At 30.6% G+C, this 14,542-nt stretch overlaps 2 protein-coding genes across 3 annotated transcripts in view; one reads left to right on the top strand and one right to left on the bottom strand.

The window, feature by feature from the left end:
- The window catches only part of LOC131668134 (neprilysin-2-like), a 51,890-nt gene extending 45,756 nt beyond the window's left edge, over positions 1–6,134 (bottom strand). Inside the window, exons 1-2 of one of the 2 annotated variants that reach the window (XM_058942031.1) lie at positions 5,911–6,134; positions 5,621–5,800 (exon numbers count right to left, since the gene is read on the bottom strand). The gene's annotated coding sequence lies outside the window, so the exon portion shown is untranslated. Of the gene's footprint in view, positions 1–5,620 lie in introns of both variants that reach the window. The other variant, XM_058942028.1, reaches the window with a different exon arrangement.
- A 1,320-nt stretch (positions 6,135–7,454) lies between these two features.
- LOC131668169 (ankyrin-1-like) lies at positions 7,455–14,335 on the top strand. Its single transcript, XM_058942098.1, has 4 exons — positions 7,455–7,766; positions 7,941–9,603; positions 11,077–11,129; positions 12,311–14,335. The coding sequence occupies exons 1-4, from the start codon at positions 7,758–7,760 to the stop codon at positions 14,036–14,038; spliced, it is 3,453 nt and encodes a 1,150-aa protein (XP_058798081.1). The 5' UTR covers positions 7,455–7,757; the 3' UTR covers positions 14,039–14,335.
- The last annotated feature ends 207 nt before the right edge of the window (positions 14,336–14,542 follow it).

Here is a 14,542-nt window from a genome sequence, read left to right as displayed (position 1 = left end):
TACGACTGCGTCCCAATCCTCTTGAAGTAGAGTGTTCCTGGGGGGTCTGTAGCAGGCAATGATGTCTAATTGCGGAGTGACATTGGTTATTTTAACGCCACAGATTTCGATTTTACCGTTCGCATCATTAAGAGGATTTAGTTCAATCGCGTTAAGTCCACTTCTTAGGGCGATTAAGATTCCGCCGCCAGCAGTTTCCGTTCTGTCTTTCCTTAATATTTGAAACCCCGGTATGTTGAAATTTTGATAGTCTGTAGTGAGCCACGTTTCGACACAGATAAAGATATCAATATTTACGAGAAGAAGGGGAAGTTCTTCAATACGTTTTAGAATGCTACGTGCATTCCAAAACGCGATTTTTAGTTGTTTTTTACTTGTCGTTTTTATTTATCTTAATAGTCCGACTCTTGAGGTGAGTCTGTAAGTTCTTCAGATGGTAGTGACAATTTTTTCTTTATGCGCGTTAGCCTAGATTTGAGATTACTGTTTGAGAGCTGAGGATAGATCATGTCAATTGTATCTATGAGTCCTTTTATATCATGAGTGAATTCTTTTGCGATGTTATTAATTTTAGGCTGGCCACGACATTTTTCAAGGAACGATTTCATTTGGTCAAAGTTAATAGTTAGCTCTTGTCCGTCCAAAGCTTCTTTGGCTGGAGCTAATGCTGTTTCAATACTGACCGTTTCGTTGCTCTTTTTAGTTTTTTTGTGCTCGGGTTTTTTGAAAGTATTCTGGGCCGCAATTTCTTGAAGAGTTGGCATAGAATTTTCTGGAGGAGTTGTTTGAGTGCCTGAAGTTGCGTCGGAGGTAATAGAGGAAGGTGGGGGCCGCTTCTGACCACGTATTTGATTTTCTATGTCCATTTGCTGCTCGCTATGAGAATCGTGAAGGATATGTTGATTTTGAGCTAGCTCGGCGTTTTCTTGATTTCTAGCGTTGTTGATGGTTGTGTTGTTAGCTTGTGTTAGTGAGGCATGCGGGCATACTTTAGCTATGTGGCCGTACTGTTTACAAACAAAGCAGTGGGCTGATTCGGTGCTTAGATATACCCAGTATTGAGTTTCTTCATAGGTGATTTGTAGCGATTGTGGTAGCAGGTGCTCATCTTCCTCTTTGATGTATACTTGGCGTCTGAAAGAGAGAATATGTGATCGTCCTGGTTTATTTAGTCCTGCTCTGATGTTGTTCATTTGGGATACTATTGTAATGCCTTTATTTTTTAAGGCTTCAATGAAAACTTCGTTCGGTATTACTGGGCAAGCATTGGATAGGACCACCCTTTTGTTCTTTTCTAGTAGTGGGCGAATTTTGAGGGTAAAATCTTTGACTTGGACCATTTTGTTAGTTAGCTTTTCAACAAGAGCGTTATCACTTAAGTAGGTGCACACACGATTTCCAGAGATCTTTGAGATGTATTTAATGTAGGAGGCGTCTATAAGGGCTTCGAGACCGTCGATGTAGTCTTCTATGGTACAGCCTTCAATGGAATCTATAACAATAGCTTGGTCTTTTTTTGGCATTATTGAACTGGAAGTGACCTTTGCGTAGGATTGATGAACTTGGGTTTTACTAGCACTTTGGGTTTCTTGGTTCGAGGGCTCACCGCTTTGGGTGGCCATTTTCGGTTTTGGCTGCAACCGCAGTCAAGAACCAGAAAAGAATTTCACAGCGGTAAACTATTCGCGGACTTGTTCTGAGTTAGCTTACTGTTCCAGCAGAGGTGGAGAATGTTTATGTTTACATCGGAAAACACGTCTGCTCGCTACGGCTGCTCGAACGCGACTCCATTTTCACATTAATTGTGATTTATGTATATTTTATTTATTATATTCTGGATTAACCTTCAAAACAGTAAGGTTGTAACACATGTCTTTTGAGAAAGATCATGAATGTCGGCATTTGATTTGAATTTTTGTTATAATAAAATTGTATATTTTTTTGAGAAAACTTTCTACATAATTTTATGCTTGATGCTTTAATGTATAAAATAAAAAGATGTTTAATCAAAGCTAATATAGCCAAATTCGTTTGTAATCCATACACAACATATAAAACTTGTGCAAGATATGCATAAAACTTGTACAAATTTTATAAATATCTTATATGCACATTTTATACAGATTTTAAACATGTCTTGTATTAACATTGTACGAGTTTTGTAAACAGGAAGAATTTTCTCAATAAAATAATTAATAGATATTTTCATTATGAAATGAATTTTCATTGTTCTAAAATATATACTAAACAATTTTGCTTTGGTGAATGATAATGAGATAATATGTTTCAAATTTATTTTAATATAGACCTATATTATTTTTATTTTATTTTATTTTTATATTTTTTTTTCCGACCTTAAAAGGGAGCTAATTCTGAGGGCGCAGCCATGTTGATGAGTTTTCTATTCGGAGCGTGATTGGTTGGGAACGTGATGGCAACGTGAGCGCGAAATGACGAAAGAGTGGGGGCATGAGAGATTAGAACACGTTAATTGACTTGAAGTTGGAATGGAATGAAACAGTTGGAACTTAAAACAAAAAAGTATGAAAAGAAATAAGAGAGTTCTTCAGGGCTTTGAAAAAAAGAGCATAGTTTGTGGTCGACACAAAAAAAAGAGAGATGGTGGTCATCGAAAAGAGAGAGAAAGAAGTTGTAACTAGCCGCACAGATCTTATTAATATGGATGTAACAGAAATAGATAATACAATAGGGTTGCAAGTATTGGTGTTAATGGATTATTTTTATCTAAACGGACGGAATCCAAATGAACGTCAATATTATTATTTTAAAATCCCTTAGCATTGCGTTTTTAAAAATATTGCAGTTGACAGAAATAAAATAAATAGGCCGATCAAAAGAAAGAAAATATTAAACGTATTGTACGTATAAACACAGTTGATGTAAGTCAATTTGAATTGTTTCATTTTTTAATTTTACTAGTTATAATTAGAGTAAAAAGAGCTACAAATTTAAACAAGTTAAAAACAGTAAATGGAGAACTTAATGAAACTTTTTTATCAGCTTGTTCAGCTTACGGTTTTATTGAAAGCGACCAAGAGTGGATATGTGCAATGAGAGAAACTGTAGTATACATGATGCCAAAATAACTACGACGTTTATTCGAACGAATTTTAATTCATTGTTATTCTGTTGAAACAGTTCAATTTTGGAAAGATTTTAGATATAATGTCTGGAGATTACGTCCATTCAAAAAAAATGAAAGTTATTCTAAAATACTTATGGATTACTAACTTTAATTCAAATGTAAAATAATTCAAACTTCAAAATTTTTTACAAGAAATCAACGAATTTTAGATACTTATTTAGCTATTGGTAGAGAACAATACCAAAAATTAACTGCAAACAAAAAGGAATAACTGATGAATTTATAGTTAGTTTAGTTTAGTATGTTTTTATATAGGAAAAAGCTCCTATGGCTCTAAGATATGATGTTGAAGTAATAGAACTCTACGTAATATAATGAAAAATGATGAATTGTTTTATGGTAAAACAATTGTCTTAGAAGCAGTTACTTCCTGTAAAAGTAAGTAGTACACGAAGTGAAACTGTTGGCTTATCTATAAATCGTTGCTCTCAGTTGCCAGACACTGTTAAATTTACTTTAACACAAAATATGCGAGCTTTATCGATATAAATTGAATTTTCAACATTTTTGTTGAATGTTAATAGAGTATTGAATAACGCTCATGATAATTTGAGTTTAGAACATTTTCCTAGAAATTATATTGCATCAGTCGATAGATCGTGCAATATAAAAAGTCCATTGATTATGCTATTTTTTCTGCAAGAAATATTGACATTGATGAAAAGAATGAAAAAGCTGTTATATGCTAGATCAAACAACAGAGAGAATTTATACAAGTATTAATAGTACAGAAAACTGTGATAATGAAGGTTTTGAAGCTATTTCACCAAACCAATTAAAATGAAGATTAAATTGTGTAGTTATGATTATTCGAAATCTTATCTTTATATCAGTAAAGTTTTATGTAATGGTACTGAATTATTAATTTAAAAACTTTCTAATAATATATTAAAATGTGAAATTTTAACTGGTGATAAAAAAGGTGAAATAGTATTTATAAATCGTATAACATTATATTTATGACAAAACCATTACGCATTTGTTTTTGAACGCCGACAATTTTCTATAGAAATAGTATTTGCAATGACAATTAACAAAGTGCAAGGTCAAATTCTAGAAAAAGTTGGAATAGATTTGAAAAGTTATATTTTTAACCGTGGACAGTTGTTGATTTATCTCGAGTTCGCTCTTGGAATTCCTTAAAAATACATATAGGTTGTCCTAATAAAATCACTGTTAAAAATTATGTTTATAAAGAATTATATAATAATTTTTTTTATAAGCTTTCAGATATTTTAAACTATAATTTATTAAAAACTTATATATTTTTATTATTAATATTGTTTTGAGAAACTACGCGTTAATGATTAAATTTATTTACTACCTGAACAGATCCTCACGCACGGTACGCACGCTTGATGAACTTGTAGTTCCCTTATAAAAAAGTGACGAATGTCACGTTGAAACTTTTTATTTCTTATTCAATTGGCTTAGATATAGTCACATGATATACCGTTATGGCAGCAAATATGTGTGTCGATGTGGTTTCAAGTTGAGATTTTAGTAATAAAAATTTAATTTTCTATATAGTTTCTAAAAACAAGATTATTTAGAAAATAGTTTCTATTACTAATTAATAATCTGGTTTTTGAAGGTGTAAGATTGAAATGAAGGTTGTAATATTACAATCTTGATTCAATAAGTAGAATAAACGTTTAATAACGATTTGACCTGTTGAAAATACTTTGGAAAAAATTGTAAAATCCAGTTTTGAAAAAAGTAGTAATGTAGATAAATTAATTAATATAATAATAAGAAATGAAAAAGAAAATAAAAATTACATCGTTGTAGACAATCATTATTTACTTAATAATCGTGATTGAAAATATTTTATTAATAAAGGTCTGAATTATAATAATTATTGTTTCGTTCACCAAAGCAAAATTGATTAGTATATATCACATTACAAAGAAAATTCTTTTCATAATTAAAATATTTATTAATTATTTTATCGAAAAAATTCTTAATTATTACAAAATTCATACAATATTTGTACAAAATTTGTTCATAAACTGTATAAAATGCGTATAAGATATGTACAAGATTTGTACAAGTTTTGTATACGTCTTGAACAAATATTATATAAATCTTGTATGTATTTCTACACAATTTTGTACGTGATTTTTGTAAGAATTGCGCGGAAAAATTCTGTATGTTTATATCCAGTGGGGTTGTCGGTATACGCCATGTACATACCGTAAACTTACACGTGTCCAGGCGACTAACATATTATATTACTTACGAATTTAATTTATATCTTAATATTTTGTTGATTCAGCTTGAAACAGTTATCTACCATACAATTCAGACAAATTTAAATGATGGAAGAAAAGTTAACCTTATATTAGCATTGAAATCCTCAGTTAGATTCGAGCTATTAAGGCTCCTTAAAAGTTTTTATATTTTTGGTGAAGATGTTTTCAAGTTAGGTGCAGTTAAAAAGGTGGTAATTACCTGCACAAAGTGGTACTGGTGACAATTGTATCTTTGTAATGCTTCGATGCTATACTGCTGTAATTGTCAGCTTACGTCTCGCGTGATAAGCCACAAATACTTGAGGCTGGATTAGCGGCAAATACAGTCTAGTACGTAGTCATCATGATCCTCTCCACTAGATCTAGGTGGAATTGAATTCTATACAGCCAGACAGACTCCTCGCACTTAAATCACTTATTCACCGATTAAGCGGGTGCATACGTATAAATTCGAATATGGCTGCTTAAGATATCAATATTTATACACACCTAAATACACCTAATAGTTTGATTTGATCGTATAACTTTCATTCGTTACTGTGTACACAATCAGCTCGTGCGTAGTATAACGCTATACAACTGTCACTTTATGTTATTTTATTTTGAAGAGGTTAACTTATCGGTAAACAAAACGTCAAAAGTTGTTTCTTTCCGTATTGCGTCCATCGATGGAAGACAGCTTTAACTAAGATTGAATATATTCTAATTCACTGCCGATTCCTTAATATGCGTGTGGCTTTCTGTGTACAAGCGACACGCGTGCTTGATTCTTTATTCTTATTTATTATAACAGCACAATACGCGTTCCTCTTCAAAATATAATATAAGCCAATTTACTTTTCAATTTAAATGTAGCTTAAATATTTTCTTCACTATTATGGTTTTAGATGAACGCCTAATTCACTTTTTTATTTTTGTATACCTATATTATATAATCAACGTAAATTATTTAAGTAAATATAGATTTGAAATATATTTAGTATAATTGTTGTATAATTATAGTAGATAACGAGAAGCAGTCACTGTTCGTTCCAATCGTGAATCCGGTTGAAGTGGACAATAGCGATCGTGATCGAGAAAGGACGAATCCGAGGTTCAATCAATCTACTATTTGTTTAAGTTTTGTTCATTTGCCTTTTTTAATATGCCTGTATCGACAATTAAGTAATCAGAACTTCGTTTAACGTTTCGTTAATAGATCAATTATGTTTTCCAGACCATAACTCACATTAATTAATGATGTTGGTCAGAACGAATACGTTTTGATTCCTTTACTTATTACACCGATTATCTAGACAAACGAAATTTTCGTGACAAGAAAATCGATGTTTCACATTTAATATAAATAATACTCACTATTGTTAATCAGATAATTTTTTGTTCATCCCATTTAAATTATAAAAATATCAATCATTCACTCTCAACCCTTATTATTAACTTTCCTTAACAAGAAAATGTATTCTTGTTATTTTTTATGCCACACGTATATGTAGCGTATACGTATGAGCATATCTACAGAAATGGACCTCTACGTGTTGTCAATCATTTTTTATTAATGCAGAAATATTTTTGTTTTTTTTAATTACTTGCTAAAAACACTTGTTGAATTAAGTTAATTTTTTCAATTCCAGATATAAGAATTTTCTATTTTATGCTCTATTCAAGAAAATATATTTATGATACTGTGATTGTGATTATGTATCAAAGAAAAATGTTTAATAGATGGTATATATGTAATTATTTCGTTATAGACAATGTAGATAATTTTATTTTATTTATATTTGCCCCTGTTCACTTCTTGTTCAAACAAACATGATTTTGTTTATAAATGTCAACTAAAACAATACAAAGCTTGAATACAAAGGGTTCAGTAAAGATAATAAATCATTAGTAAAATTTCATGTAAATATAAGTATTTAGAGATAAACAAAATAAACATAAGTACAATAAATTTTAAGAAGAGCAAATAGATCAACCCACTATTCAGATTACTCTTGGATTCGAGCTCGTAAGCCTCAATTTCTTAATCCCTTTTAGTGCTCAGTTTCTGTTTTCAGTTTCAACTAAAATTTCGGTCTGTGACTTAGAAAGATTATCGTCTCTTATACTCTTCAGTTCGAAACGTCTAATTTCATATGTAAAACTATCATAGGTTAATAAATAAAAGAATAAGGCTAGTGACTGCAAATTATTATACTGACTGGCTATTTTCCTAATTTTTTTGAACATTATTTAATAATTGGTAGTTAAGTATTTGTGTTGAAATGAACATAGTTTATTGAGACACTGAGCATCCATTTCATCGTATTTTAGTTCTATCGCACGCACTCTTATTCATGATGGCGGTAAGTAACGTATATAAGATTTTCGTAAAATATAATTCGAAAAATATAAAATTTGTAACTGCGTTTATGCATTTAATTTCATAACCTTTATGATATTATTGAAGATTTGTCAAGCATATATGGTATTTAGAATAGATGTGATATTTATAATGAAAAGTGTTTATGTTTTTTTAGCAAATCACCGAGAGTACACAGAATTTAAGTGAAAATGAAGCAGAATCACTTATAAATAAGGGGAAATTTCAAGAATTATTTGAAAAATTTGACCTCAATTATGTATTTGATAAATCAGGAAATAGTATACTTCATTTATCGATACATCATGATAGTGCAAAATTAACAAAAACTCTTGTTAAAATGGGGTGCAACGTCAACATTCAGAATAGACTTGGTAATACTGCTCTCATGGATGCTGTGGATCAGAGAAAGCTTATGCAAATAGAACTACTGCTCAAAGTAAAAAATGATATTCAAGTGACTAATATAGAAGGCGATAGTGCACTGACATTGTCTCTGAAAACTGTAGACCATCCACTTCAATTAGCTATCATGAAAAGCTTATTTGAACATATTAAAAATAATACGTCAAACAGGGAGGAGATTTTGAAGATACTAACAGAAGCGAATTGCTCATTGACATGTGCTGCTTTTTTTGAGGATATCGAAGTTTTTAAATTAATGATACAACAAGGGTGTGATATCAATGATAGATATTTCTATAATGGCTGGACTGCATTACACGTGGCTGTAATGGAGAACAACAAAGAAATGATCAGACTACTTGTCCATAATGGTTGCGACGTGAATATCCCTGACATATTTGGAAACCTTCCAATTAATTATGTGTTTGATTATAGTTCGATTCAGTGTCCAAAAATCATAAGCTCTCTGATGCCTACTAATGTAGATTGGACAGATTTGTGTTATCCTGGTGGAGCGATGAAATTGCGCTCTATACTTGGCATGGGTTGTCAAGAAACTCTGCGATTATTTTTGCAATCCAACCAAATTAATTTTTCGGCACAAGATAGAAATGGTAATACTCCATTGCACTATTTAGCTTCTAATATTAACAATGGTATATTTGACCTTTTTCAAAATTATGAATTCGATGTGGATGAATATGATATGACATCAAAAACGGCGCTACACATTGCTATGATTCGCGGTAGCGTACAAGCCGTGAAATTCTTATTAGCTAGAAAGGCTAATATTGATGCTATTGATTATTTTGGCTGTACGCCATTATTTTATGCTATTTCTCGCAGACATACCCGAGAAAATGATTACAAAGAATGTGTTGAACTGCTTTTAAATCACGGTGCCGACGTACAAGTAATAACGCCTGAAGAAGATAATGTCTTCAAAAGAGCTTCGCGTTGTCAGAATACTTTTCTGATTAAACCATTGCTTGCTCATCTTGCTATCATCGAAACAGCTGGTAAACCTGTCAACACATCGATTTTAGAATTCATTGATTCTGATACTTGTCTCAAAAAGCCCTATGAGTTGTGTAAACAGGATCTTAGAATAATGAAGGCAAAAATTGTTTTCGGGACCGTAACGCTTTGGAAATTTCTGATTGAAAATGAAAACAAAGTTGCTCTTTATACGAGAAATCAGGAATCCTTTAATGAAATCATGGATGCAAATTTTGTTTCTAATCCATACTATATAAGTTTGTTACGAAAACGCTTCAACCAAGCTAAGGAAATTGATGAATTGAAAACTGCGGCTTCACAGGTTTTGAATGAAACTATAAAACAACTCAAATGTAATGATATTGTTGTAGATCGAATAATTGGATACTTAAACTACAAGGACTTGCTAAAATATCGTTAATTTTTTTTAATTTAAAAATTTTACATAGTTGTAAACTTTTATGTAATACTTTTCATTGTATGTGTGAACATATAATTTCAAAATAAAATAAGAAAGTTACGACTTTTTATTTATTTTCATATACCATACTTCTCTGCTATACATATTTACATATTTGTATAATGATATTTATATGTACATCTCAAAAATACGTGTATAAAATCATACATTTTATTCAGATAAAGATTCTATTACAAATAACTAAATGTTCTAAATCGCTATATTCCATTTAAGGAAACTACTTCATGATTTTTTTTCGTTATTAAATAAAGTTTTCTATCATTAAATGTAATTTACACAATATTTACTACGAACTTTTTCGTGAGTTCTGTAACAATACATATATTGCATGAAAATGTTTAGTGTATTAAAATATTGATTAAGTTTATATGCGCGTTTTACTGATAATTACAGCTAAAACATAAGTTCTAATAAATTTTAAATTGTCACTAGCGAACTAAAGTTAGTACCATCTTTCTTGACCAACAAAAATATTCAAAATTCTGTTATGCTTTTTTTACATATTTAACACCTATATAAATACTCTGTTTTTAAATAATCCGCTAGTAAAAGTTTAGTTATATTCATAAATTTTACATTCAGTACTACATATTAAATGTTTTCACTAATTCTTTGTAAGAAAAAATAATATGATTACTTCCTTAATATAATGATTTCTTACAAATTAGATAAAATGCCACTTTGTTAATAGTACATTAGGGCACGAGTGCGGAAAAGTAGATTCTTGCATATATCGTAATATACTATTTATTTCATAGTATACTATCTTTCTCTATGGAATTATTTCATAGTATACTTTCTTCCTCTATGGAATAAATTTCTTTTTTAGCTAATATTTATTCTTAACAATCAAGAAATTAGACATGCGTTATAATTTCCTTATCTGATATCTGTCATGTTGCAATAAATTTGTTATACTAAAATATATATTGTTTTCAAATTATTTTTCAATAGTAAAATATATATTTTTATTAATTAAAGATATTAAATAAAAAATTGAAACTATTTATTTTCTGACTGAGACCAATAAGTTCCTCTTATATGATTGATTTCAATCAAAATTATCATAAAATATAAAAGATTATACAAAAAATTATTACGTTTAAATTGCGATCTACAGTTACGTTAAGCGTTTATGTTCATTGGTATTTAGAATTCAAGGAAGAAGCGATCCTATTAGCGATTATCGAAACGTGTTCCAAGAATGAATATATACTTGTCGATGGAACTTCTTAAGAGTATATAATTACAATATTCAAGCTGTACCCTAGCCTCAAACTAATCTTCTGATAGGCCTACTTGGCACGTGTAAAAAGGTGAAGTTATTTCAGATGTAACCTGTAAACGCTGTAAACTGTATAAGGTTTTCATTCCACTTGTAGTGTTTGAAATTATAACTCTGCTGAAGGAGAAGCTGGCAGTTCCGCAAAGTATTTAATTTATAATCACAACTACAGTACTGTAAGGCGGAATGGTGGTGAGCAAATTGATATTTGTGAACAAAGTTTGTCCCGTACAATATGTAATAAGTTTACTGTTATTATGTTATGTTTACTGTTGTTATCATTCAACATACATGCAGAATATCACCGGTATCAATGAAAATAAAAATTGATGAAAGATTTCTTATGCTTAATATCAATTTTGCCAATTTAGTTATTTACACAGTATAATTTACAAGACGCCAGTGGGGATATGTGCGGTGACGCCGCGCTGCACGTGTCTTAACTCTAATACATTTAAAACCTTCTCGATTTCTATTTTTCTAGTTAACAAAAATATTTTTACATTGACCATTAGTTATGTATCATTATTCATAGTAATAATTTGAAATGAAATTATGCACAGAAAAATATTTCAATTTATTATAATTTACGTATTATTTGCACGTATTATTGTTTTTCTTTTCTCAGTAACTCCAATTTTTTATGTTATGTAATACTAATAGTATATTAGACATCAAGATTTAACATTTATTCACAGTTAGAAATAAATACATGAATATTTAATAATAACATTGTAAATTTGACTAATAAATAATCAAATCAATGTTGCATGAGTTGACATTGTACACTTATTTTATAAATTTTTCAATATGATATTAACTGCAGTATCGATCTATAAGTTGTTAATTTGACATGTACCAGAACTAATTATATAACTTCACCTTCGATAGAACTTATAACAGGATTTGTAATAATCTTATGTGTCTCATGATAATTTAAAGATAGCAGGTTTTTATACGATCGTTTGCAATTAACAATGAAATTATATTTCATTTCCAACCTATTAGAATCACAAAATTAGAAATTCGTATTCCGCATTAATATTTCGTATTTTACGATGCTTTTTGATTTCATTCGAAAGTAAGCTAGCTTGGGGTCAAATGGCGTCGCAGTTTTTCTATTTTACTGCACTTTTGCCTACATTGCCAAATCTATTCCGCTGCACTAGTCACAACATGTAAAATTTATTAAAATTATTTATCCAGTTTTTAATATGTAATAGTGCCAGGAATATCCTTTAATTATACATTTTTTGGAAACGTTCTTTTGATTCGCGCAGTTACTACAATACTACGTCAAGATACCTTATCAGATATTTTATAAATAATACTTTTTATCTCTTGTTTTTTCTTACAGTTCTTAGAGATTGACGGAAAGAAATATCTCACTGACAACATGGAATTTCTGATACAAAATCATCAAAATAGAAAAGTTATTTCTGCTCTAAGTAATGTGAATTTGAACGAAACATTTGATGATTCAAACATTACATTTCTTCATTTGTCCATTAAATGGAATAATATTTTTTTGACTAAATATCTTATTGAACAAGAGGTTGAAATTAATCCTATGGATGCTAACGGAGAGACTCCATTGACAATGGCCCTGAAATGTAAACACTTGGAGCAAGCGGAACTTTTACTAAGTGCCAATGCTAGGTTAGACATTGCCGAGATTAGCTGCAAAAATGCTTTAATGATGACCTTTCAGTTGAAACACCGAAGGAAGGAATTGAAAATCATAAAACTTTTTTTAAGGAAGCTTGCAGCTATTTATTCAAATGAAGATGAATTGGTTAAAATTCTGATTGAAGCAGGTTGTTCGCTTGATAAAGTAGTTTATTTGAATAGATCCAGTTTGATAGTGAAGATTCTCGAGAATGGATATCAAGTCAATAAAACGCATGGTAATAATTTGAATAATACAGCTTTACACGTAGCTGCGACGTTGAAATATTTGGAAATAATAAAAGTGTTGTTACATTATGGCGCCGATGTCTGCATTCCGAATAATCGTGGTCACATACCACTTATCCACGGAATTGCCCATAACTCCAACCAAGTTCCAGATGTGATAGAAGCTCTGATGCCTCAAAATTTTGATTGGATCAAAGGAAATCTTGAGAATGCTAGTAAAGATAGATTACCGTTGTATTATATATTTATCAAAGGAACCAAAGAAACTTTAAAATTATTTCAAAGTCGCTACAATGTAGACCTAACTGCCAGAGATCTATACGGCGAAACACCTTTACACTATTTGATGATGAATGGAAATGAAGGCATTTTAGAGTTATTCTGTAATACTGAATTTGATATAAATGCTCAAGATACTCGCGTCCACGCATCTGCTTTACATTTGGCTGCTATGTCAGGCATGCCCAATGCCGTTCAATTTTTATTGGAAAGAGGAGCTGAAACAGATTCAAAAGATTTATTAGGACAAACGCCACTGTCGCATATCTTCAATGCCATTACCATGTCTGAAATTCGCACGGAATCATCGGAGAAAATGATAAAGTTCGCCGAATGCGTGGAGCTGCTTATTTTGTTTGGCGCTGATCCCGATTTAGAATTCACATTTGGGATAATATTAGATTATGCCATATACTTTCAAACTTATTGTTTGATTAAAGCGGTCATAGCCCACTGTGTGATATTAGAAATTTCAGGCAATTCAATAAAACAACGAATCTATTATCAGATTGATAGTAATGAGATATTGAAAGGTTATTATCAATTTTGCGTGAAACAACTTCAAAACACAAAAACGCAATTTCTCTTTGATAGAGTGACAGTTTATGATATTCTTACACGAAGCGAGAATAAAATTGCACTTTACATGTGTAGACGAAACGTGACGGATGAATTGATGAAGACTGTAATGCCATTAGAATCTTACTATAGTAAGCTATTCAAGAAACGTTTAACTGACGCTGCAGAACTCAATGAGTTGAGATGGAATGTTGCTTTATTGCTAAGCGAAACAATTGGATTGTTTGACCCAGACCATTTAGTAATAGATAACATTGTTCAACATTTGAACAAATTTGATTTAAAAAATATGACATATAACAATTCTTAATAATCTATAATTTGTCAGTAATAGCAGTAAATTATAATTATCAGCATTTAGGTCAAGAAAGCTCAAGAAACTCCTTTTTGGGCCCTCGTTCACTGCCCAGTCATATAGAGAGGGCCTATTGAATTTGATCTCAGAAAAGTGGTTCCGTATAATTAGGAATTCAGTTTGACTTGTTAAACCAAGACTTTTCCCACAGGGTATACGTATCCAGCCATCCTGGAAATATGTTCCGTCCGTACGGACTACCCCAATTTCACTAAATTTGCTACTCTACTGGACAATATCTTGGTTTTATATATCTAGATTATCATAACTTTATATATTTCTTACATTTTAAGCTTTCAACTGTATTCCATTTTATATATACATAAATTCAGAATTTTATTGTATATATAAAATCATATTATTGAATTAGCACATTAATTCTTAATATTATTTCACAAAAAGAGTCCATATGATTGGAAATAAAAAATTCAAACTACGGATATTCCATCAATTCATATC

The sequence above is a fragment of the Phymastichus coffea genome, unplaced genomic scaffold, assembly GCF_024137745.1.
Source record: "Phymastichus coffea isolate CEN01 unplaced genomic scaffold, Cenicafe_Pcof_1.1 PCOF00074, whole genome shotgun sequence".
NCBI lineage: Eukaryota > Metazoa > Arthropoda > Insecta > Hymenoptera > Eulophidae > Phymastichus > Phymastichus coffea.
Note: the sequence above shows the minus strand (reverse complement) of the source record. Positions and strands in the feature narration are given on the sequence as shown.

What these genes read in the sequence shown, in the direction of transcription:
- LOC131668169 (XM_058942098.1), top strand. An exon ending in CAAGGACTTGCTAAAATATC is followed by an intron (nt 9,604 to 11,076) that starts GTTAATTTTTTT and finishes ACTCTGCTGAAG; the next exon opens with GAGAAGCTGGCAGTTCCGCA. An exon ending in ATAATCACAACTACAGTACT is followed by an intron (nt 11,130 to 12,310) that starts GTAAGGCGGAAT and finishes TTTTTCTTACAG; the next exon opens with TTCTTAGAGATTGACGGAAA.